General features: G+C 38.1%; 3 protein-coding genes across 4 annotated transcripts; 1 reads left to right on the top strand and 2 right to left on the bottom strand.

Moving 5' to 3' along the window:
* The first annotated feature begins 291 nt into the window (after positions 1-291).
* slc35a1 (solute carrier family 35 member A1) lies at positions 292-7,100 on the top strand. The gene is made up of 8 exons (XM_085381882.1): positions 292-491; positions 734-914; positions 3,054-3,213; positions 3,689-3,841; positions 3,998-4,064; positions 4,272-4,448; positions 4,534-4,668; positions 5,241-7,100. Exons 1-8 carry the CDS (start codon positions 467-469, stop codon positions 5,372-5,374), a joined length of 1,032 nt encoding a protein of 343 aa, XP_085238008.1. The 5' UTR covers positions 292-466; the 3' UTR covers positions 5,375-7,100.
* On the bottom strand, positions 5,936-16,139 carry rars2 (arginyl-tRNA synthetase 2, mitochondrial). Of its 2 annotated transcripts, none has more exons than XM_085381880.1 (20): positions 15,980-16,139; positions 15,784-15,857; positions 15,575-15,677; positions 14,985-15,068; positions 14,771-14,871; positions 14,136-14,191; positions 13,689-13,772; positions 13,504-13,580; positions 13,166-13,324; positions 12,930-13,036; positions 11,886-11,981; positions 11,641-11,701; positions 10,999-11,075; positions 10,364-10,488; positions 8,449-8,516; positions 7,813-7,922; positions 7,517-7,612; positions 7,359-7,433; positions 7,184-7,247; positions 5,936-6,196 (listed from the first exon to the last, which is right to left on the bottom strand). In XM_085381880.1, the coding sequence occupies exons 1-20, from the start codon at positions 16,013-16,015 to the stop codon at positions 6,110-6,112; spliced, it is 1,740 nt and encodes a 579-aa protein (XP_085238006.1). In that variant the 5' UTR covers positions 16,016-16,139; the 3' UTR covers positions 5,936-6,109. The 2 variants fall into 2 exon arrangements, with proteins under 2 accessions (XP_085238006.1, XP_085238007.1); XM_085381881.1 differs by having other exon boundaries at positions 8,476-8,516.
* A 1,301-nt stretch (positions 16,140-17,440) lies between these two features.
* On the bottom strand, positions 17,441-23,757 carry akirin2 (akirin 2). The gene is made up of 5 exons (XM_085382324.1): positions 23,252-23,757; positions 22,674-22,805; positions 19,478-19,627; positions 19,298-19,369; positions 17,441-18,069 (listed from the first exon to the last, which is right to left on the bottom strand). The coding sequence occupies exons 1-5, from the start codon at positions 23,421-23,423 to the stop codon at positions 18,059-18,061; spliced, it is 537 nt and encodes a 178-aa protein (XP_085238450.1). The 5' UTR covers positions 23,424-23,757; the 3' UTR covers positions 17,441-18,058.
* Between the last annotated feature and the right edge of the window lie 838 nt (positions 23,758-24,595).

Raw genomic sequence — 24,595 nt, 5'->3', positions numbered from 1 at the left:
GTCTAGAGAACTAATCCCGAAGCTTAGAAAAACTTAGAAAAAAGCAAAAGAAAAATAACGCTTGCTCAATAAGGGGGGTCACGTGATGCTCTTTTATTTATTTATTTATTTATTTATTTATTTATTTATTTATTTATGTTCTTTTTAATAATACTCATTTGTTTCAATCATTTTTACCTTATTGAGCAATTGCCTTTATTCTATTGAGCAATATTGTTATGGTTTGTGTTTAACAGTTTGACGTCAATGTGTAGAAAACAAACGCACCATTTGTAAACTCGATTTACGCTGCATTCTGGGTAATACGGAACGAATGACTACACACAGGAGCTGGGAATAAGATAGAAAACGGGTTTCACGTGCTGCGAGAGGCATTCCCCTACTGACTGCAGGCTTGCAATACGCGTTGTTTTGATGACATGTAACATAAACGGCATTATTACTTCTCCATTCACTCGGACGGTAGATGAACGAAGCAACTATGGCCAAAGGTGAGTTTACTTGTTAACACAAGCTAGCACAACTGGTTAATGTTAGCTGTAAGACCCCGTTAGAGCGACAAAAACATTAGGTAGCAAAACATTAAAATGCAAAACCGAACAGTTTACAGATAAACTGTCATAACCGCGTCGTTTCTGCTCTTAAAGTAATTATTAAAGCGGTCGCTAATGTAGCTTTATACCATTTTGTGCCACGAGCGGTAGCTAATATTTTCTCCCCTTTCTCTCCTCAGAAAATGTGAGCGTGATCTTCAAAGTGTACTGTCTCACGGTGATGACACTGGTGGCAGCGACCTACACAGTGGCACTGCGGTACACCAGGACCATTTCAACAGAGGAGCTGTATTTCTCCACAACTGCAGTGTGCATCGCCGAGGTCATTAAGTTAGTGCTGAGCTTGGGGATGCTCACAAAGTAAGTGTTTGAAGCGCTACCCGCTATTTCCTTAGTGACCACAGAATGTAAGGTATGGGATTAAGAAACCCACATGACTGGCCAATGCGGGTTTGGACTCCGCTTTCCCTTCAGAACCGTCTTTATTCTTCACGGCATTGATTCAACAAGTTACTGGAAACATACCTCGGACATTTTAGTCCGTGTTGACATGATAGGATCACGCAGTTGCTGCAGATTTTTCGGCTGCACATCACATTTCAAAGTTGCTCTATTGGATTGAAAGCCGGTGACTGTGGAAGTCATTTAATTGTCATGCTCAAGAATTCCGTTTGAGACGATTTGAGCTTTATGACATGCTGTTGGAAGCAACTTTCAGAAGATGTGTTCAGTGTGGTCATAACGTAGTGGGCACGGTTGGCAATAACGTTCAGATAGGCTGTGCTGATGCTAAGGGGTCCAATATCCTCAGTCTAAGCAGGATATATCCAGGCTTTCATGTTGTTTATGCCAAATTCTGGCTATCTCAGATTCATAACAGGAAACATTTTTCCTTGTGTGTGTGTGTGCGCGCGCGCGCTTCGAGGTTCAAAATCTTGTGTGTTCAGAGACACCTTTTCCAAACTTTGGCTCTAATGAATAGGTATTTAAGTTAATGTCTCTTTCCTGTAAGCTTGAGGTAGTCTGGCCATTTTTCTCTGACATGTGACTTCAAACAAGGCATTTTCGTTGATTTTTTCTTTTTCTTTTTTGAGGTATTCTCTGTAAATACAAGAGATAATTGTGCATGGAAATCCCTTCAGATGAACCGTTTCTGAAATACTCAGTCTGGCACCAACCGCCATGCCATGTTGAGAGTCAAGTAAATCACCATTCCTCATTCCTCAGTTTAAAGTTGAGTAGATTGGCTTAGTTGTGTTTTCCAAATGCACTTGTTGCCAAGCAGTTTAATTACCTAATAAAGTAATCAGCGTGTGTGTGTGTGTGTGTGTGTGTGTGTGTGTGTACATAAAAATGTTTCTCTATAAATCTTTATATTAATAAATTAAGGTTGCCTAGATTGAAATTTCATTTGATAAATAAGCCAATAGATTTTGTCTAGAAGATATAATAGATGATGCTTAGCTTCATTAAGAATATGTGTGTGCTTTTACCTAAAGATAATCTTCTTTGCCACTCATTTTCCGAGTAAATCGATTTATAGTTTGGTGTATAACATTTCCTTTAAACTTGTACCTTTTCAGCTCATTTAAGCCCAGTATTTTGCCTTTATAATTTTCCATTTCATTTTGTCATTTTATATTCATTTTGTCAGATTGATGCCAAATAATAAACTAAAGGCTGCCAAGAAAAAGAAGAGCAGAAATTTCTCACAAGTGACAAGTTGTAAAGAGACAGCAAAGAAGACTTTAATAATAGAAAAACATCTTTAGACACATTGTAGTTCAATCTGTAACTTTATTTACAGAGCTCAGGCTCAGCATATCCAGACTTTCTTTGGCTCAACAAAACCAGTCAAAGAGAAGCAGAGTGGTTATTAATGGTCTTTGCTTCATTTTCTTTTTCTATACCTAACTTTTTCCACACAAAATAGATCAATGTCAGTCAGAATTTGTCAGAGAAACACAATATTGAGATTTATTTTTAATAAGGCTATAAAAAAAAATATGGAAATTATATTCGTTTTGTCCAAATGAGAGTGCAAGTAATTTGCACTACAAATAAACTGATCCGTCTTCTATAAGCTGCAATTCCAGCACTGTAACACATGACTGTGTATAAATTCCTGTTGCGTGCTTTCATTTGTCAGTGCCAATAAAATGCACCTCAGTAACTTATTACGTATAAACTGGATTTCTTCAAGAGAAATTCCAAAGAGTAATTGGAGGTGATTCTGAAAAGAAAATATGTGCCATTTCCAGTCTGAACCTAACTGCAGATTGTCTTTGTCATAAGTTGTCGTGCCATTGTAGCCACACAAATGGAGACACACCTTCACCACATACTAAGAGACTTGTTAATCTTGTTTCATGAATAAACCCCTCAGACAAAACAAACATATCATGTCATGCAGAACATACAAATAACAATGGTTTGATCATTTACCAAAAATTTCTTCTTCGTCCATTCATCTGTTGTTTTTCACTTTTCCTCTCCCAGGGAAACGGCAAGTCTCATCAAACTAAAAGCCACCTTACAGGAACACATCTTCTGCAGCCCTAAAGAACTGCTAAAACTCAGCGTGCCTTCGGTGGTGTATGCAGTTCAGAATAATATGGCTTTCATCGCCCTGAGTAATCTGGATGTAGCAGTTTATCAGGTATTATGTGAATCTGGGTTTGACGTGTGGCTCTTGTGGAGACAGTCCACGTCATCATTTACACAGGTCTTGTTACACGCATTTAATTATATCAGTAGCAACTAAATTCTATAGATAACTGCTTGATAAAGTTTCCTTTTTGTTTTATATTTTTTAAGTACTTGGTATATTTTGGATCCAAGAAGTTTGATATCCTCCTTATGCCAAGTGGGACTTTCCCCTTATAGTCAAAGGGTTTGTTGCACAAGTATTTGTGGCAAAATGAAGCTCAGTTTATGTGCAGTTTATACCTCAGAAAGCGTTCAGTAAATTGCATTTTTGACACATTTTTGAGAGAGATTTGTAGGCAGTGAATTTAAGATCACTTTGGCTTTTGCTTTTCAGGCTGAAATGCTAATAGTGTACAACATATTTAGGGAAACAAATTCTACATCTATGTGTGAAGTTATAATATTTAGTTCAAAATCCTTTTTAGGTCACCTATCAGCTGAAGATCCCGTGCACAGCCTTGTGTACAGTGCTCATGCTGAACCGCTCTCTCAACCGGCTGCAATGGTTTTCCGTCTTTATGCTCTGTGGAGGCGTTACACTGGTTCAGTGGAAACCTGCGGAGGCCACTAAAGTTCAGGTGGGGCGGCATGTTACACTATCCTGGTTACTCAGTAAACCACTCTTAATTTCCTGTGATACCACTAGCAGTAAATTAACATTCATTTTAAAAATCTCTTTAATTTACAAGCTGTATCATCTGTTCTGTAGTTCATCATTGATCCTTTTTTCACAGATTGAACAGAATCCTGTTATTGGGTTCATTGCCATTGCAGTTGCTGTCCTTTGCTCTGGTTTTGCAGGTAAGACCAGTGCTGATGATTTGACTTTCAGTATTGGCTTAACTGTCAAGTAAAATCCAGAAATACGTTTGGCAACTAAGAAAACGCCAACAAAACCCACGATCTGCACACATGCCTGATGATATTTTCTCTAAAGTAGATGGATTTTACTTTTACCGCTGCTGTACTTTGAACTTTTGAATCTGACAGTCTGGTATTTACTTTAAGGTGTGTACTTTGAGAAAGTGTTGAAGAGCTCAGAGACATCCCTGTGGGTGAGAAACATTCAGATGTACCTGTCCGGCATAGTGATCACCTTGATCGGTGTTTACATGACTGATGGAGAGAGGGTCATGGAGAAAGGATTCTTCTTTGGTTACACACCTTGGGTGTTCTTTGTAGTATGTAAGTATGACATCTTGAGGAAGAAGTACCTTTCTTTTACTTTCCTTGTACCTTTTGTCTGACTCTGCTCTGCTTGTGCTTTCAGTCTTGGCCAGTGTAGGTGGCCTGTACACATCAGTGGTAGTGAAGTACACTGATAACATCATGAAAGGCTTTTCTGCTGCAGCTGCAATTGTCCTCTCAATGGTGGCATCTGTAATCTTGTTTGGACTACAAATAAGTAAGTTTCTCATAACCACAGTTTGAATCCAGCCAATTCATTAAGTAAGAGTATATTGTGGTTAATGATTTGTTCTTTTATTTGAACTGTAAACCTCTCTAGTACTTGATAAAGTAGTGGGTCAAATATAGAGTAGATCACTCTTGGAATCAGATATTAAATATATAAACACAAATTTTTACTAATGGTCAAAATCGTGTTGCTTCGTCCCTCTTTTATCTGTGTAAAACATCCAGTAACACTTTGCAGATCCCACAGTCTCCTGTAACTTTCTAGAAAAGTTTTGAAAAGTAGCTTAAAGCCTCAATTATACTCTATTATTGACATTAACAGCTTAAAACACTGTGCACAGCAGCTTAGATTCACATAATTAAAAATATTGGCAACAGTCAGTGCTACCTTTCAGCCTCCCTGCATGTTTTCTTTCCATTTTGAAACTAACAGAAGGTTTGACTATGTTTTTATATGAAATGATTTGGTATACACCGGCTTTCATTAAAACCATTAATCTTCCTTTTTTATTTTTTTTTAATAATGGAAATGTCATTTTGCTTTTTTACCCTCCTGTGCAGCTATGACGTTTGCCTCTGGAGCATTCTTTGTCTGCATTTCCATATACCTGTATGGACTTCCAAAGCAAGACACATCCAGATTAACCTGGAAGGATACAAATTTAGAAGACAAACAGAAACTAATTTCTGTGTGAGGTGCTGACTGACATCAGACATTTCTATGCTGGACCAGGATGAAGGAAGCCTTTCCTCATTTGAGGTTAGAGTTGGATCTGCTTTGTGTCGACATCATCAGATGGAACCGTGAACTGAGTCTCTGAATACTTTGAAGAATCTTAGTGGGTTTTTTGTTTTTATAAAAAGGGGGTGGGGGAGTTTGGGTTTTTTGTAGTTTTTTTTTGGAAACTGCTTATAGCTAGCTACCAGTAAGCTCGCGAATCTATACCCTAACCGGTGAATTCTTGGAATTGGAATCCAATCTTCAGCCACAATAAGTAGCATAAGGGGTTTACTATTATGCTCCCTGTGTGTTTTGTTTTTTTAAATTGGGAGTACTATATTGTCTTTATTTTATTTAATAATCCAGTGTTAATAATTGGTCTTTAAACTGTGCAATACGAGTGACTTAACTCCAAATCACTTAGTCCTTACTCTGAATGTGCCCAAATCACAGACTGCATGCATAATCCACCTCCCCCATCTTGTTTTCTAATATTTTTTTTGTTTGTTTTAATCACTTCAGTGTTGTCTCGTAATGAAGGTAATTGTACAGTTTTTATTAGCAGAGAAGTGTTTTTCTGAATACAGACTAGACCCAATCCTACAGACTAGCATAATTTTATTTTGACAATATAAGGCTCTGTTTTTAGAATACAAATCAACAATAGTTGCAGCACTGAAAAGAACACTGACACACACCGATGTGGTTTTTACATTTTGTTTACTGGTGTGATGCCCAGGATTCTCATCCCGTTGGCCAGGACTGAGCATGCTCCGCTGAACAGTCGTAACCTTGCCTGTGGATATGAGGAGAATGAAGCAGTTTTCAGGTTGCAAAACTGTTGTTAGCAATGCCCTTACATATGTAGTGACAGATGTAACAGTGACTGCAAATACAATCAGTTCTCGCAGGGAAACAAAGAGATCAGTATAGCATATTTTAAAGACTCATGTAGTGATTCACATATTTGACCGGCTACCAAAAGATGGGGATCATTTGGTTATCAGTCAAATATGTGAATGAGTTGGACTCTAGAGAGAAGACATCAGGAAGGGTATTTAAAAAAAAAAAAAAAAAAAAGCCAAAATATGTGAAGCTACTGTGTTGATCCCTTGATAATAAGGTAGCTTTTTACACTTTAACATTTGTCAGGCTTACAATTGCACTGACAAACCTAAGTATCTACCACTGATATTAGTATAGACCATCTATGTTTTCATTATGCTGATATCTGTAAGCAGTGCTCCTACTATTAAACAGAAATTCTATTGGCTGACCAATGTTTTCTACAAGCAAACACAATGTTTGATTAGTCAAAGAAGAGTCCCGTGAGGGGTAAGGCATCTTTAACTTTGTCCAAATTTCATCTTTGAACCCCACTAATAAGCACTTCTGTTATTCATTTTCATGTAATTTTCTTGGTATAAATCTCTTGGGTATTCTTGCCAGAATGTAGCTATAATTAATTTTCTAGACCTTTTAAAATCTTGAAAAATTTCCAAAACAGTCAAATCAGACAGTAAATGCCCCTCAACCTGTCACCTCCTCAGTACAAAGCTTGTGGTGCATGTGACTGTGCTAATTTGGCAGTTTCAGACAATGTCCCAGCCAGTTTCTCTTAATATGTTCATGTGTGAGAAGAACAGGTTGTTGCATAAGAACTTATAGAACCATGCATTAAAAGGCTATACAAAAATCAACTCCATTGTGGCTGTTCAATGTAGTATTTTTGGCAGGTTTAAGAGGAGAAACAGAAGTTTGCTTAACTCTGTTTTCTTTGTACCTGTGCAACAGCCTCAGGGCTTCCTTTTACCGGCAGCTCTCTGTGCGCTGAAGCAATCAGGTGGCTGGAAGACACGAAAGAGAGTAAGGACACACCTCTGTACATATTTACTACTAATGTTAACTTATGACTGTAAGGGCTTGCCAAGTAGCACGACTGGCATCCTGTCCCTTACCACAGCTTCAGCAAGAAGTTGACAAGGTGCTTAGGTTGCAGATCCTGAGCTGACTGGTACAATACCTCGTCATAACTGCAAATAAAGAAGGGACAGTTTTGTAAACGTAGAACAAATATTGACATTGACAAATGAACAGATGTTCAGAAAGTGCTTGCCGAAGGAGGTGCTGTAGGATGGCAGTACACGTCTGCTCAGATAGAAGAGATGGGTCGAAGGCAACTGCCTCTACACCTTTGTTTGTCTGCTTTAAACTGTAATAACAGGATTATATGTGAATCACATGACAAATATCCTGTTGACCTTTTGGAATTAAGGATGTCAGACATGCATCTAAAGTGTTAAGTCTTTCAAATGTTTCTCTGTTATTTCTCAATTTCCAAAATAAATGACTGAATAGATTAATGGATAGAGGATCCAAAATGAAAACGTATCAATACTAGAAATCTCAGACCTGCAGAGTCGAGCATGTGTGTACTGAAGGAAGACACCAGTGTCACCCTGAGCCTGCAGCATCCGGTCCCAGTTAAACTTATAGTCTGACTGCAGGGGGCCTTTGAAGTCCTAAAACAGAGTTTTCAGGCACGTTAACGCCTACTTGCAAAGTGCACAGAGAGGAGGAAAGGTGTGAGAAAGGTAATGCATCAACAGGACTTTACTGCTTAACTGATGGGTTTTGGCTTGTGATAGGCCGGATGAAGGCCAGAAACTAAGAAAAAAAAATGTTGCTTTAATGCTAAAACTCCTGAAAGGAGGAGTCACCGCATCATCACTAAGACCGAGAAATGAAGCAGCCAGTGGTGGAATATTATACTTGACAGTGTAATAATCTTGTTTATTTTCTTTTGTACTATTGAAACAAAGTCTTAATTATTTAACAAATATGTGATTTACATTCTTTTAGATCTTTATGACCACTAATTTTGAACATTTAGCAAACTTAGAATATCAGTTAATGGCCAATATGTTATTATCGGTCTGACTTAAAGACCTGAAACTCCCAATCATAACATTAATCACACACACAGATCAATGAATGAAGCTGCTGGTTGCTGAATACTAGCAGTATTATTAAATAAAAATACTAAACCTGGATTATTAGGGCACTGATTCCTACTTTCTCTGCAGTGTCCTCTGGGTTTTCCAATTCCTTTGTTGCTGTGGAAAGATTTAAATTTAGTCAGTGACACAACAAAACAGCCCTTGTTCTGACATGTGCCAATCCCACAGTAATCATGGAATAAGTAAGTGTTGAGTCAACGATAAGAATGTGTCTCAGTTCAATAATATGTCACAATACATACCAGTCTTTGTACTTTTTTAAGGAGGCATTTTTCTAAAGGCCTTAACCATCTACAAGTAGTTTCAGCTCTTATCAACTCTGACCACCCCTTTTTTGGCATGTGTAGTTCATTGTGGGAGAAAAATGTGCTTAGCTGCTTACAGGAGGATAGATTTCAGACTAGGGATGGGTATCGAAAACCGGTTCTTGTTGAGAACCGGTTCCCACTGTTTCAATTTCTTTTTTATTGTTTGCCATTGTTTGCCATTTTTGCAAACGATTCCCTTATCGATTCCAGTCGCCCCGAATGACGTCACCACGTTGCGTAGCGTCATTTACCTGGCAGGAGACACAGCGCGTAAGCGGCTTAAACGCTCAAAAATTTGTTTATAACTTTACGAGAACGGATGACAACAGGGCAACTTGCAATACTAAGTAGATATTTCATTTAAGGGAGGAAACACTACGAATATGCAAAAGCATTTGCTCACAAAACACGCGATGACCTTAAATCAATGTCGTGTTTTTAATTCCGCTCCGGACTCGTGAATCTCAACCCAGCAGCAGCGGTAACGTTTGCACGTCCTCTCCCGTTAATGCGGCAGGTAAATAATCAACTAACAGTGCATATTATGTTAGCGCGATCTGCCTTATTACAAAACCTGCCATTACTGTGCATTTAGGTGACCATGATGAGAGAGACAGAGTCTGGCTCAGATGCTGGCAGTTCTCGCTGCAGTCTACCAGTAGCGTCTCCTTTCAGGCCAGGATAGACGAATGTCACCGAGCAGGGACTAAGTTTGTGGTTAAAGGCTTGCACCCATTTGCCACAGCAGATGCCCCTATTTTGAGTGAATGTGTTTAATTGTCGGCAGGGACATTACTGGATATTCTTGTGTAATTGCTACAGAATAATTTATGTTATACTTTGTTATTGCTACAGAAGAGTATTTATTTTATTATTTTACATTTACAATTTTTTCCCCCGGGGACCTTGTGACACCCCATGGAAGAGCTATAGGCTGTGGATCTCTTAAGGATCTCTTAAGATCTCACTGTTGGGTTTGTAAGGCCATGCTACTCCTAAATTTTTATCTTGTTCAAAGAGAAGATATAAAACAAAGTTCTAAGCTATTCGACCTTTGTGTTCTCCTTTAAAAAAAAAAAAAAAAAAAAATCGATAAAGAATCGAATCGTTAAACAGAATCGAAAATGGAATCTGAATCGTGAAAATCTTATCAATACCCATCCCTGCTCATCACATAAAAATGTAAATCAAGCTCATTTTAGAGAAGAGCGCCATCTTCTTGTTGCAAAATGCAATTGACAACAATTACAGATAAAAGCAAAACTCCTGCACACCAGTCGATTGAGGACTGAAGTGCTGATTTTGTTTTTAAAGGCACATAACGTCTTGATGCATTCTCAATCATCCAGGTAAGTAAATCTCCAAAAGTTGATTCTTTTCATCTGGGCGTAGCGTTTTCAGTGGGAGAAACGTTTCGTCACTCATCCAAGTTTATAAGACTGGGGAAACCTGCAGTCAGCTGAGACTGAAGAAGTCACTTGAATGAGTGACGAAACGTTTCTCCCACTGAAAACACTTTGCCCAGATGAAAAGAATCAACTTTTGGAGAAAGGCACATAACAGTACTTAAAGGACACATAAGTATTTATTTACTCTTTTACTGTTATATAACTGCCTAATGTGTGATAGGCTTACTGTTTGATTGGCTCATGTTGTTGAGCATCCTGGCCCGAGCCTCGTCCAGCACGTCCTCCAGAAACACCACCTCACCGGCCCTGGTCTTCATGCCCTGCACCAGACCAAAGGACACGTGCCGACACCTAAAATCATGTTTTTAATACTATTAGAAGCACTCATTTTAAGCACTTTATAAACTCATGATATGCATGTACATTCACAAATGTATCCTATTATTTTTTTCTAAGTGTAACTTTAAAAGAAAAAAAGCAATAACTACAAGTGGCAGAAAATTTAAGTGAAATGTGGAATAGAAGCCTGAAGTTGGCTTAAATATTAAGGCCAACACAAAGTTGCCAGCACCATCACACAGACATCATGAGACAGCAGAATTTCATTCTGTTTCTAATTACAACAGCTGCCTGTTTTGGGTGGGAGGAGTAAAGTAATGCTGAATCTATCTTCATTGAATTACAAGAGAGACCGTGGAAATCCTGTAATTACTGAGCCGAGGTTTACTGTCATTCCAGCCTTAAATGCATCTTTAATTTCAAGTCTTTCATAAACATAATGTGCAAAAATACGATTGAGAGCTGACATTAGTTTTCATTAAACCGGTGCATTATGGGTGAATTTATGTAATGCTACATTACCCATCTGCCCAAGAGTGACCCATCGCAAGCAAGATCTGGAATAACTGGGAGAAGTGATTCTCTTGACTTTTATCTGTCTAGAAAAAGAAACATTTCAAATGTCAAGTTATTGAGTTACAATTTTGAGATAACTCCAAGCTTCCATAGAAAAGTCCTGCTAGTGTTTCTAATACAATATTTCATATTAAGTCTTATAAAGACTTTTTTTTTCAGTTTAAATACTGAATTAAATACAAAATATGAATATCATACAGACTAACCATAAACAGTTAATCTGCCAGTTGCTGTTCTCGATTATTTACTACTTGTTTTGAGAAAATTACCAGAAAATTATTATTTATTTATTTTTCATTAAAACGAAAGTCCAGGTGTATTTCTCAATACATTTCTTCTGCTTTTTTAAAAAAGCAAATTAGACAAAGATTGCTTGGCTATAAGTTACTTAAATGACCAGTTGTGAAAGTAGTTTATTTTTCTGCTCCGTTTTCAGCTCAAAAAAATTAACGGCAAAAAACAAAAATTATAATGCAGAAAATAAACTGGGCTCCATGATTATTAAAGTCATTCAATTTCTACTATCTATTCCTCGTCTGTTATTGGCATAAAGCAGCAGGCAAAAAAAGAGAGCTTGGGTGTGCTTACCACATAAATCATCTCATCAAAACTGTACTTTTCCTTTCGGTTAATGGCTGCAGCGATATCTCTAAAACAGAAAATACAAAATAAGTGCTTATGGCGTCAAATCAGAGGGAGAGACATCATTTACCAGGTGCACTCGATTTTTCAGAGTAAAGCAGCTAACAATTTCAGTGGGCTCACATAAACTTAAATCCCAAGGACTAAAAGCTTTCACCATTTTGTACCGATCGCAATTCTTGCTAACTAACCTGGTGATGTAGAGAGTCGTACCATCGCTGCGGAGCACTGTGCAGACGTTGGTCATGTCTCTATTGGGGGAAAGATCCACCACACCAGTGCCCTTCCTGTCAACAGAAAAAAAAAATCATTATGTCCAGAAGACATAGGGTCAGGCTCAGCTGTTGAATCTATGCATATTTTACTGTATTTCATTTTTAAGCTACTAAGCACTGAATCCCTACACTCCTCCTGTGAGTTCACGGGAGGGCAGACCCAAGTAGCTTCCAAACCCTCTGCCTTGAGCCGGTACCCTGGGCCTGATTCTAGGTTGTGATGCGGGTGATCCTGTACAGGAAAGGGTAAACTGGACCTTTGATCTTTTTTTTAAGTCAACATAGTGTATTGTAAAAAAACACTTCAACTGGCTCCTGCACAGTAAAATGAGCCAGTTGAAGTGTTTTGGTTATCTGATAGAGCTGGAAAAGGTGTATGGGGTGAGAGAAGTCTGGGCTTAGGTAAATATTTTAACAATATCATTATACAAGGGGTGGCATGTAGCAATAAACTGGTAGATAACTATGTGAATCTGTATTTCCTTTCAAATTTAATCTCTCTGCCTTCCAGCTTAACTGTTTTGGTTCAGCCGTTGCTCTCGTTTTTCAAAGTAAAGCTCTAAAAACCAACAGGACACAACCTGCTGAGCACCAAAGAGCTGGCAGACACAGGTGAGCACAGAGGAGAATGTATTAGCCAAAGAGCCAGATATTTCCCTGTAGAGCTGAACGAGATCAAAAACAGAGCTATAAAAAGTTCTGTGACATCTCCAAATGGCTCCAAAATGAATGACTGATGCATCGGGGATCGACGACACCTTCACAATTAAATATATGTTATTCGCAGTTTAAAGCCTTGCTTAAAGATGGACACACTTTTTGCAAATAAACTTCCCCATCTGTTAAAATCTATTTGTATTCTGTTTGTAGGGAAGCTGAACTCTGACTAATCAGTGGCCTCTTAGCACATGTTTACTTGGTGTTAGACACACCAGTTACCAATCGAAGGTCGCCACATACTCAGATGTCTTCAGCAGGCCCCGGCTCTGCAGCTGCTGCACCACCTCCTGGGCCTGATCCTGGTGAAAGGACTCCCCGCTGTAAACGTCGAAGTGGACCCCCAACCGCTGGAGAGATTTTAAATCAATCTCAGTCGTGCTCCATGGCAGTCAACTGTTAAACATTTTTATTTCTCATTTCAAGTTTCTATCTTTAGAGACTCAAGCTGTTACCAAGATGCCTGGCAGCTTTCTAACCTCATAAATGTCCTGATACTCCTTCACTGTGATGTCTCTGAACTGCTGCCATAAGGAGACAACATGGCTCTCGTGCTGCTCCAGCTGTCTAAAGAAGTCTCTGGCAGCCTGTTTCATATCCTCATTGTTCTCTGCTTCTTTGTTTACTCGAACATAAACCTGAAAAGCAAAAAAAACAAACACTGGTGCTGTTTAAAAATGCCTTTTTAAACAGCATTTAGAATATAACACTAAAACAACATCTTCTAAACATGCAACTGAGGCTCATTCAGTGCTTAAATATAAATTTGAGAGTCAGAGAGCATCTATTGGGTCTTTCTCCAAACATCCAAACTCACTTCGAACAAATGCTGTAAGGGATTCTGTTTTAATTTTTCCGGACTTCCAAATTGCCCAAATCCAGCTCCCAGCAAACCTGAAATCCAAGACAGGTTACTTGTCCTTGACGTTTTAATAAACAAACAAACAAACAAACAAACAAAAAATAATCCCTCACTGTGGAGTAATTTTCTGACCAACTCACCAAACTGCATCCCCCAGTCTCCAAGGTAGTTCATTCGAATGACATCATTTCCAAGTGACTGTTTAAGGTTAGCAATGAAGTTACCTGAAGATAGAGTTTATATTTTTTTTTTTACACTTGCTGAAAAACTATTTGCTATTTAAGAATTTGAAAATCTAGTAATGACACATCGGGTCTTAATTTTCTTCTTCAAGCTAACAATATAAATATTTTGAAGATTTCCTGATAATTAAAAAGGTAAAACTGTGCGGACTCACGGTTAAAAAAAAAACGAAACTTGTTGCTCAAGATGACAAAATAAAAATCATTTTAAACCCTTTTGTGCACATTTTTGTAATCAGTAATAAGTTCATTGGTAAGGCTCGATTTAATATGTAGCTCACATGCATTTCAGTTAATAATAATAATTGTACTATTATTATTATTATCAGTTTAGTTTATACTCACCAATTATTGTGGACCGCAAGTGTCCAGCATGGAATTTTTTGGCAATGTTTGGAGAGCTGTAAGCATATCAACATATCAACTCTGTCTGTTAAGTGGAAATGAATACACTCAATAGCTACATTAGCCACTTTTTCTTATTCCAAAGAACAAGGCGCTGGATACAATTCCTCAGGGAGTTTGGTCCATATTTAAGCAATGACATGACAGAGTTGTTAAAGATTTGTCAGCTGCACATCCACGTTGTTCTACCACATCCCAAATCTGCTTTATTAGATTGAGTTCAGTGACTGTGGAGGGCATTTCAGTGAACTCACTGTCATGTTCAAGAGACCAGTTTGAGATCATTTGAGCTTTGTGACAAGCTGTGTTATTATGCTGCCTCATTCTTACACTTAGGTTGAACTTCCATAGGTTGCCTTAGCCATGTTCACATGGCTAAATACACAAAGTTGTTGTAATGTGATTGGCTGATTAGATGTTTACACTAATGAGCAGTTGAACAGGCGTACCTAGTTACATAGTCAGGGTGTGTACGTTAAAATAAGGGGGAGACATACAGAATCCTTCCCCCGTTTTAACAAAGAGGCCGCATTTAAATTTATCGCCATATAAATAAAACTGAAAAACAAACTTACCTGTACTCCACTAACGTCGTTCCTGTCGTGAGAGTATTGAAAAGTTCACTATTTAACCCAAATTTATCATTCTCCCCATTTCCAAATGGCTCCAACAATTTCTGGAACAGATAAAGTGGAGAGGGACTGTGATCACAGCAGAAGCTGTGGAAGTTTTTTTGTTTCATTTTGTTTTGTTTGCTTAAGCTGTCACTGTGTGAGTGGAAACTCAAACCTGAGCAAGAAGCTTGCGATTAACTTTAAAGTTGATAATTCCACGTGCAGCTGAGATGTGTTCCACCACATTGTCCTGCTTCAACTGAAAGATAAAGTGTGAATTACCTACTAAAAACAAATTAAAGCTTCATCTAATGTATATGAGACAAACACAAACTAGAACTCATTGAATTGAGGAAGATTAATTGTATAATCTGTAGGAACAGATTATACAATTATATGACTGTCTTGCAATGTCCAACTGTCATAAACACATGGTTACGGTGCTTAAAGGAACTGATAAACTTGGATGCACATTAAGCTGAAAGACTGGCCTGTTTGGAACAATGAGGAATGAAATAGATCTCAAGCAGTGAGAGCTTCGGCTACAGGCAGCTCAGCCTGTCACAGTCTTACAGTTCATGTTACAGGTTAGGCTTCAGGTTAAACCAGTCTGCTTCTTTAACTTCTTTGTCTGGAGCAAACAATTTCTTTAAGGGCCTCACTTTAAGCCGCGGGTATTACCATGACCTCCACCAAAAATATATACATGCGGTGGAGTTACACGTGAAGAGGAATGGTGACTGTCTAAGGGTGGTTTAATCTCACCTGAGTGGCCAAGTTTTCTGTCTGCACCTGAATGTCTCCACTGGATGGTAAAATCCCACTGGCTCTCAGGGTTCCAATTAAAAGCCTGAAATCGGCTCCCTGCCTGAGGATCACAACTTTTTTTTAAAGTCTCTGACTAACAGGTGAGAGGACAAAACATACTTATAGCATCCTACAGGTTAGCAGTGAGCGACACAAACAGACTTAACTGTTTCTTCAGGACTGGAACTGCTGTCAGAGCTGGAATGAAAACATCCTCTGACTGCTGCAGCGCTCTACCCAGCTAGACATTAAAACACAACACCAGATAAACATTGTAAGTGTTCAATCACAGCCCTGCAGGGTCAAAACATGATAGCATTAGCACACAGGTTTGTGAAAATCTGAGACTCCCAGCCGCATTACCTTCTCCGCGATTTTTCTCCTGAAAAAGCAAGCCATGTTTTCTAAACACACGAACAAAACCTTAACTTAACCTTTATGCATAAATTAAAAAAAAACCCTTGCAGGGTGCTTTCACATTGACACATTGCTGCTGCACTTCCGTATTACTGTTACTACTTCCGATTTCCTCGGCCAATCACAGGCTTCGCTTTAGAAAATAGCGTAAATAAAAGAAAGGGTTTGTTCGAATTTGTTCTAGGCTGCTCCCGGTCATATTATGGCATGGAGAGGAAAGGGCGGACAATAATATGACTGCGGTTAGTTTTATCATCGCCAGCCATCTTAAAACGAGGGAGCTGGTGAATTTAAAAATGACCAACAACGCTCCTGCGGAAAAAAAGTTTTATTATTATTAATTGTAGCTTTTTATTGACTACAAGAGACAAAAGTTCAAGTCCCTGGATAAAATCTGTGCACTTGAGCAAGTCCTAAAACAAGAGCCGTTGAATGGAGGAGCTTGAGTCAAGTGTTTTTCCCTGGTAACAGAGGGTCCAATTGGCTCGAGAACTCACGTGACTTCAGTTTCATATCGTTAAATGCAGCTTTAAAGCTTAGAAAAACCTTTTTTCCATAAGTAACGAGTCGAAAAAATATAAATCCTCACTAAAAAGATTGAGGGAAGGATTAAGTTATATTTGTACGGTTTCTCAAATTTATTGATAATCGAGATCTTTGGTGATTTTAAATGACCTTTAACAGGAGGTATGAAAGTTAGAAATATGGAGGAAAAATAGTCCCGCGGATTACTGGAAAGTTTGTGATCTATTCCAAATACCATCTCTGGACGGAGAAGTTGGGTAATTACATTTCTCCATTTTTCGAGTCTTCTCATCTTTGAATTACTGAGGAGATAACATCCGATCAATATCAGGGCTTCTGCGTGATTTTCAAAGTCAAAATTTATGCTTTTTTTCTGAACTTGATGCATATAAACAAGACCAATGTCAAATTGATGCGTTAAATTCAAGCATGGAATACCCCACCATAACTACTATATAAACATACAATGATTCAATAATCCCTGCATCGCAGTGATTTTACTTCTTTCATTACCAAATGTAATTTTCTTTTTACTTAAGCTTTCTGCTACTGTACTGCAAGATTTGCAATTTTTATGGCTCTTAGAATATAAGAGCCGAATTTTATTTAAAAAAAACAAAACTTTTCAGCTGAATATTGTCATTTTGTGTTTAGCGTTCACATTTATTATCCTAATGAATGTTATCGCCCCAAGCCTTAAATACATTTACAGAACGTATGAATGACTTGAGTGTGGTTGTGGCCTGGGAGATGAGCAACAACTACCCCCAAGTAACAAATCACAATGGCAAAGCCCATTACCAAGTGATAGTAAGAGTAAAAGGCTAGAAAACAAACAAACAAAGAACCCCCCACCCCCACAAACAACCGACAATCTAAACATTTGTGTAAAGACTTTTATTTGTTTGATTTTCTTGAATCAAAGCCCCTTTATACCTACAGCAAATAAAACCATGAAATTATGGTACAATGGACACACATCAAGCAAAAAAATAAAAATATACAGTGTATACAAGTGTAAAAGCAGTAATCACCAGTACAGTTTAAACTATGTTGAAACAAGCCAAGACAACTGTTCCTCAAGTCAGTCTGAAAGCTGCCTTCAGCCATTCCTTTTTTCAAAGAAGTACATACAGAAAAGCCGCGACAGTAACATCCTCTCTGTGGAACGACTCAATATGATAAAGAATAAAGTGAAATCAAAAGGTCAAATGAGTGGTGGCAGTCAGCCTTTCACAAAGGCATCAGAACAATGCCAAATAAATATCGATGCGGCAGTGGAGAGGCCACGGGTGGAGCCACAGCGGGTCCTCAGACATGAAGGCAGCAGGGCGCCCTCCAAACTCTGGAGGCAACAGCAAACATCAGTGCCACTAACTGATGCCTGAGGCAGAGAGTCCACATAGAGGCGATATGGCACAGCTAGGAGAAAAGTCCAACTAGACCCAGTGAGGCCCTGGATTAGTTTGCAGTAAATGGTACTCCATTTGGGCGCCAACCTCAGGAAACATCTATGGAAGAAAAAAAAGGAATAAACGATTACACATAAGAGATGGCAGACAGGAACTGTTCTTAATAAGACAGTTTATAAATCCTGTCTAAGCTAGAAGACATTTAACAAAAGTTCAGCCAAAAATGTTTGCACTGACAACTTCATAAATGGGATTCAACGTGCAAACATGCAGAGCTCAAAATTTTGTTTGCATTTTGTTTTTAAAAATTTACTTTTCAATATTACTTTTAATTTAACATCTTCTATATTAACACGCAAAAAACAGATTTCTTTGTTTTCTATGAATATTTATTTGTGAAAAAAAAAAAAAAAGTAATTGTAGCATGTTGGTAAATGATTAAGCTAATAATAAAAGCCTGACCAGTACAGGATTGGCTGTTGTGTTTGCAAAATATGGAACATGGAAGTTACAGAGCGTCCTCTTGTGGACAAACTATGCAAAGTCAATATTCATAACATGGTTGAAGGGTGTTTGCCCTGTCTCTACTGCTTTTACCCACTACCATTTACTGGCCATTAATAAATACAAATACTGATACATCTGCAAATAGCCTACAGCAACCTGTCAATAAATAAGTCGAGCCCTACCACGTCTACAAGAAACTGATCAACTGATCACAATCCACACAGCAGATGTGGGAAAAGTCACCAGCACCACTAAGGGGGCCAAATATTGCAGGCTTTGCCCTCAATAGAGGGGTTCGGTGGACAAGGAGGGACTGAATATTTATATACAGTTTATGCACCACAAACATTTTTCAAAAGTAGGTTTTGAGAGATGTTTGCAGATGAAGAAGTTTAAATAAATATCGCAAAGTCCAGTTCCTCTTTATTCGATCACAGTTATATCATCGGTTTGCCGTTTAAGATTGGTGGGCTGTTTGAATGACATCCCCACAAAACACTGCACCTCTGCAGCACCTGAATATAGAAAATGAGTCACTAGGTGTCAGTTGTAACCAAATTCTGGAAAAATGAGCGAGCACTAACTAACTAGTTCTGGTTGCTACCGCTTAAAATGTGAGTTCTTCCTTCACACAAATAGCCCTAAGAAGCTAAAACATCACCTACGATTTGAATTTCATTCATGTTGGCTTGACTCTGAGGCTTTTATCAGCATAAGCTGATATGCCTGGGCACACTGAAAAGGCTGCACTCTCAAGAGGCAAATACCATAGCTATGGCTAATATGACAGAAATGTTTAACAGCAAAAATATACACTCACAGCTTGCAGGCTGCTCTCCAAACCTTCGCATCAGCTGGTCATGGGTGAACTTGACAAAGGCATCATATTGCTCTAGTGGAATAAATCAAATATTATTTAAAAGAAAACAAAAAAAAATCAGTTTGGATTACTTGCACGTGAACATAACATTTAAAAAAAAAAAAAAAAAAAAAACTATACCTGCAAGCTTTGTCGTCAGGATCTCGTCATACTCCTCACGGATTTTGTCCTCTCGCTCCTTCAGTAGTCTTTCGCAGATCATCCCAACTTGTCTGAGGGAAAACAAAGGCTGTTCTTTCCTGGCAGGAGATGAAGCACCTGAGGATGTACCTGTTGAAAGAGTCAGTAATTCACATGTAAGTTATATATATATATCAAAAAAAACAAAACAAAAAAACAACAACACTACAGGCAAAATATAGCCCAGAGAATCAGCCTGCAGCAAGAAAGAAATTTAAAAAAAAAAAAATTGCCAGCTTCATGCTAACAAATCAAAGGCCTGCTTCAAACAAAGCAAAGGAAGCACAGTCAGTCTTGCCTTAATTTGATACCACTGCACCACGAATCAGGTATTTCTGCTGCCAGCAAAACGGCCTACAAGTCTCAAGTCATGCCGACATTATTTTTCTAACTTTTGTTTCTAACAATAGAGTTTGGGCTAACAAGCTGCAACGTGTTGTGCTTGTACGTTTTTGGAACCACTCCAAAACAGTGTGAGCATGGTGATGTGCTGCATCAATCGTGCCCTCACTGTGTGAATAGACACTCTGCTGAGAGGCTATGTCACAGACAGTGACAGATTGCCTACACGTTCATAATTAATGCAACGCAGTCGCTCGGCAGTTAGTGAAACAGTCACAACCCCTAATCTATTGACTAGTCACAATACTAGCCACACAAAATTAATATATATTAATATTTTTCCACTTTTTAAACGTCCACATTTGGAGGCTGGCACGCTTTGTGGAAGAGTAAACCATTTCGCTGCTGACACCAGAGGCCACACTTTGAGTCATGCCAGACAGATGACAGGTTTATAATACAATGCTCTTTTTAAGCTTGTTTTTCCTGGTTGCCATGGTGACACCTCCCCACTGAAGATTCTGGCCAAAGATATTTCCTATTACTTAACAAAATTGTGCCGAGTTAAGGGGGGAAAAAAAGAAGAGCCACAGTGTCCATAATCATGAACCATTACTGCAAATGCCTTTTGGAAGTAGACTATTTCATGGTGGGCTATGAGACCAGCTAATGACAAGAGTATAAAAGCAGCACCAGTGGACTACTTCAGAAAGTGTGGCAGTGCAGTAAGCATAAAACAGTCATGTTTGTTTTATCTATCTATCTATCTATCTATCTATCTATCTATCCCTCTCTATATCTATCTCCCATATACACGCACAGTATCGTGATATTTTGTTTGCTAATAATGTATCGATACAGGGACAGCAGAAATCGATATTTTGTTACAAAAAAGTTTTTGTGGACTGGAACATGCTCTGACTTCAGAGCATGTTGATCCTTTTTCTGAGCAAGAATCCTGACATTCCTTCACTGTCCAAATGTGTTTAACTATTTTTTTGCAGCAATAAACATGAGTTTACTTATTTTAATTTAAGACATGTTTTATTTTAATTAAGTTTAAAACTTTTTTATTTAATGTAAAATTATATTTTGTTTTAATTTACTTTCAAATTCTTCAGTTGCTGAAGGGGCTGCATAGTTTTCATAAATTGCTTAGTTCAGAATAGCTATAATTGTACCAGATGGTTGCATTCAGTTAAGTTGGACTAGACTGTAATACAAACCGTCCAGTTTGTCAACAATAAAACTGAAATGAGAGAAAGACTGAGTGTGAGACTTTGATATTAGATAAAATGAATATTGATAAAGTTTACCTTTGTGTACAGAATCTGAATATTGCAAAATATTTTTTAAAAATTGCAATAATATCGTATCGTACGTCAAGTATTGTGATAATATCGTATCGTGGGATGTATGGTGATTCCCACCTCTAATTAATTAATTAATTTTTTTATAGATAGAGAGATACATAGATAAAGAGAGAGATATCTCTCTCTCTCTATCTATATATCTATATACACACACACACACACACATATACTTCGTGGTGGTTTTCTCTACACTCAGGAAAGTAGGAGACGAGCAGGCTGCAGGTTCTCGTTGTTAAACACAACAGAGCAACACAATAGTTTTATTCCAGCATGTTTTTCTATAAGTTTGTTTTAAATCTGTCTGATAATAGCTAGGAACCACAAATCGCTAATAGAAAAGAGGGTTGTAACAAAGCAACTTAAAACTGATGAGAAAAACTAAAATATAGTCAAAACAGGCCTGCTGTCAAGTCGAATACGTTAACCTGAGCCTCATACTGTAATTACAGTTTAAAACACTTCATCTGCCCTAAATCTTGTTAAAAAACAAACAAGTGCATATGCTTTGCTGTCAGGTCTTAATCTTACTCTAAAACACATCTGGTTTTCACTTTATGATCTGTCCACCCCCCAAACATTCCTATGTAAACACTGTTTTGGTGAGTTTATGGGTTTTGTCACTCATTTTAAGCATATAAAAGAAAATTATCTGTGATACACCAATTGTGATTGCTGTCTATTTTTATTTTTTTTACATCCCAACCTTCAACCAAGATGTATATTTCTGTTACTGTTATTGGTAGAATAAAAGGCCATTTATGTTACCAATAAAACAACACTAAACACAATTATCGCACGTCTTGATAAATGTTTTAGTGAAGCTGAACAGTTCAAATAAAGAACTGATGACAGAATACCCTGATGTATGGAAGTAGTGTCACGCAAATGTGCCATTGACACTTATTTTTAGACTTAACACCACTGTTGACTGCAGTTAAGTATTAGTACAGCATATACACTTTAAGTCAAGTGTAATTTCAAGACCCAGAGGGCCTCTACCATCTGTAGTCTCCAATGTCTGCTGTACACTCCCATCTGGGATAATTACACACAAAAAAAAATTTAAAAAAAAAAAACCCACCCACCCACCCACAAAATCAAAAGAAAGTGAAAGGATAAGGAAGGAATGTCATCTGTTCTCCCTCTGCCTTTTTGTGGAGTTGCCTTAGGCAGCAGGATTTCCCAGCAAGCAAGCAATGTTATATAAAAAAAAACAAAGCAGTAAAAGAAAAGTGATGATTTAGTGTGAAAAATGAGAAAAATCAGGCTTGTAACCCAAAACAATCCCTCACAATAAGCTCATCCACACTCCATGCAACTGACTTAAACATTTATATTACCCTTTAAACCCTGATCTCAAACAGGAAGTTCATGGATTACAGCAAAACAAGCCTATTCAAAAACAACCCTGGTATAGCTACCTGGTAAGGCAGATCCACCGGGAATGTTCTGCAGGTCCAGAGGACAGCCTTCAGCCTGCTGGAAAGCACTGTCCAAGTGTCGCCGTTTCTGAAACCTCTTGTACTCCTGTTTAATGTTGTGTAGAATTTGCTCTGAAAAAGACAGAAGCAGCATTAAATGAGATCTTTACATAGAGGTGCTGTGATTGTATGGAGACAGAGTCGCTGCAGTATTCAGATATGATCATTAAGTATGGCCTTGGCATTATTTTAATGTATATCCCGACTGTAGACAAATACATTAAATCAATCAGTTAAACTGTAAGAGATTATTCTTTTACTATCCCCCCCCCCCCCTCCCCGCACATTAATACCAAACAATATTTCTTCATAAAGCCATAAAAGTTCGATGGAAGTTGAATTTATAACAAAATAACCACCACATGCTGCGCTAAATATAACAATGCTTGTCTTAACTTTACACAATCGTGTTTGGAGCGTTACATCATGTACGCCACTGGAAATACTTGTTAATATAGCGTGGTATAAATATAGAAAACTAGAGGGCCGTGAAATCAAACGTAGACATCATTTCTTACCCGTGGTGAGTCTGGACGACACTTCCCCGAAAGGCGATGGCTCCATGCGCAGATATTTCTGCGGTGAAGACACTGGAGACATAACCGGGGCGCACCTCCTCCTTTTGGGGGAAGCAGGGCTCATTAACGGATCAAAGTCCAAACTCCTTTTTAGAGTCGCTCCACAAGCCATCACGCTTAAATATGTTAAATATTTAAAGCCAGGAAACTTCAAAATTCCTTGGTATCCGAGAAAGCCGCCGGCCTGGGCCCGGGTATGTACCGCTTTTGCTAGCTAGTGTTAGCTAAGTCGATCGGTAGAAGCCTTTCCGGGCTGCAGACAAATACGGATTTTTTTTCGTCTCCCGTTGTCTTCCACTGATAAATCTCACAACGTTCACGTTAACGAATATATTTTACCGTGACCAGGATAAAAAAACGTCGCATTAAAGCAGATGATTACAGATTTTACCACATTAGCTGAGAGCACCGACTACAACGGTCTGGACAGCCCTACCTTTTATTAGTTTGCGTTTGTTTGGTAATGCGCATGTGCAAGAAGACACGCTCTTGAAGGTAATTGTAGTTTTTAGACACATTCGCATCCGTTTGGTTGTACATTTTGAAAACTACATTTCCCGAAAACACAGAAAACGCACTCTTTTTAAATTTGTTTTTGTTTGTTCACAAAACGTACCAAATCCACTCGAAGTTTCAGTTTCGTCTAAAACTTTAGGATATGATATCAAATACATTTTAAAAAGTATTTGTGCAACAGACTTGACATTTAGGAGTTGTTTTCTAGAAGAAACCATTCAAAGTACACATTTTAAAGCATTAAATCTTGGATATGTGAGGAAATATCGACCGAAATCATCACTAGCTTGCCTAACATAATTAACTGGTTAATAGCAATATTTAAAGTAGTTAAAATTCAGCTACTTAAATGGTGAAGAACTCCGATTTCAATATGTTCTCTATGTTGTTTGTCGTCCATACATTGTATAATCCCGTTTAAATTATGTACTTGAGAATGTGCCTCAGAAAAAGAGTTTTCGTCTTGTGTCATTACTAACAAATGAAGAAAAGCTTCTGTTTAAATTAATCCTAAGGTTTCACCCAATTCAATTTTATTTTGTTGTATAGCTCCAAATCACAACAACAGTCACCCCAAGGCAATTTATACTGTAAGGTAAAGTTACTTAAATGTTAGAGAGAACTCAACAACCAGAAATGAGCAAACACTTAGTGACAGTGGGAAGAAAAAAACATGAAGCCTCCAACAGAATCATCAGAATCGGAACACTTTAATAAACACTTTAATAATCCCTACAGGTATTTGGCAGGAATCTGTTGCAGATGATT

This window comes from Rhamphochromis longiceps, linkage group LG15, assembly GCF_057381845.1.
Source record: "Rhamphochromis longiceps isolate RC_006_pf linkage group LG15, R_longiceps_female_GT1.1, whole genome shotgun sequence".
Lineage (NCBI taxonomy): Eukaryota > Metazoa > Chordata > Actinopteri > Cichliformes > Cichlidae > Rhamphochromis > Rhamphochromis longiceps.
The sequence above is the reverse complement of the archived record's forward strand: the minus strand, read 5'-3'. Positions and strand labels throughout refer to the sequence as shown.

Bases quoted from the DNA above. Each gene is read 5' to 3' on its own strand.
- slc35a1 (XM_085381882.1), top strand. From the start codon at position 467: ATGAACGAAGCAACTATGGCCAAAG. The intron at 492-733 runs GTGAGTTTACTT...TTCTCTCCTCAG, and splicing joins CGAAGCAACTATGGCCAAAG to AAAATGTGAGCGTGATCTTC. The intron at 4,065-4,271 runs GTAAGACCAGTG...ATTTACTTTAAG, and splicing joins CCTTTGCTCTGGTTTTGCAG to GTGTGTACTTTGAGAAAGTG.
- rars2 (XM_085381880.1), bottom strand. From the start codon at position 16,015: ATGGCTTGCTTTTTCAGGAGAAAAATCGCGGAGAAG. The intron at 14,872-14,984 runs GTTTGAGTTTCC...TATCTGTTCCAG, and splicing joins ATCGCAAGCTTCTTGCTCAG to AAATTGTTGGAGCCATTTGG. The intron at 13,773-14,135 runs GTGAGTATAAAC...CTCTATCTTCAG, and splicing joins CTTGCGGTCCACAATAATTG to GTAACTTCATTGCTAACCTT.
- akirin2 (XM_085382324.1), bottom strand. From the start codon at position 23,423: ATGGCTTGTGGAGCGACTCTAAAAAGGAGTTTGGACTTTGATCCGTTA. The intron at 22,806-23,251 runs GTAAGAAATGAT...TGTCTTTTTCAG, and splicing joins GTCGTCCAGACTCACCACGG to AGCAAATTCTACACAACATT. The intron at 19,370-19,477 runs GTATAGTTTTTT...TTATTCCACTAG, and splicing joins CCTGACGACAAAGCTTGCAG to AGCAATATGATGCCTTTGTC.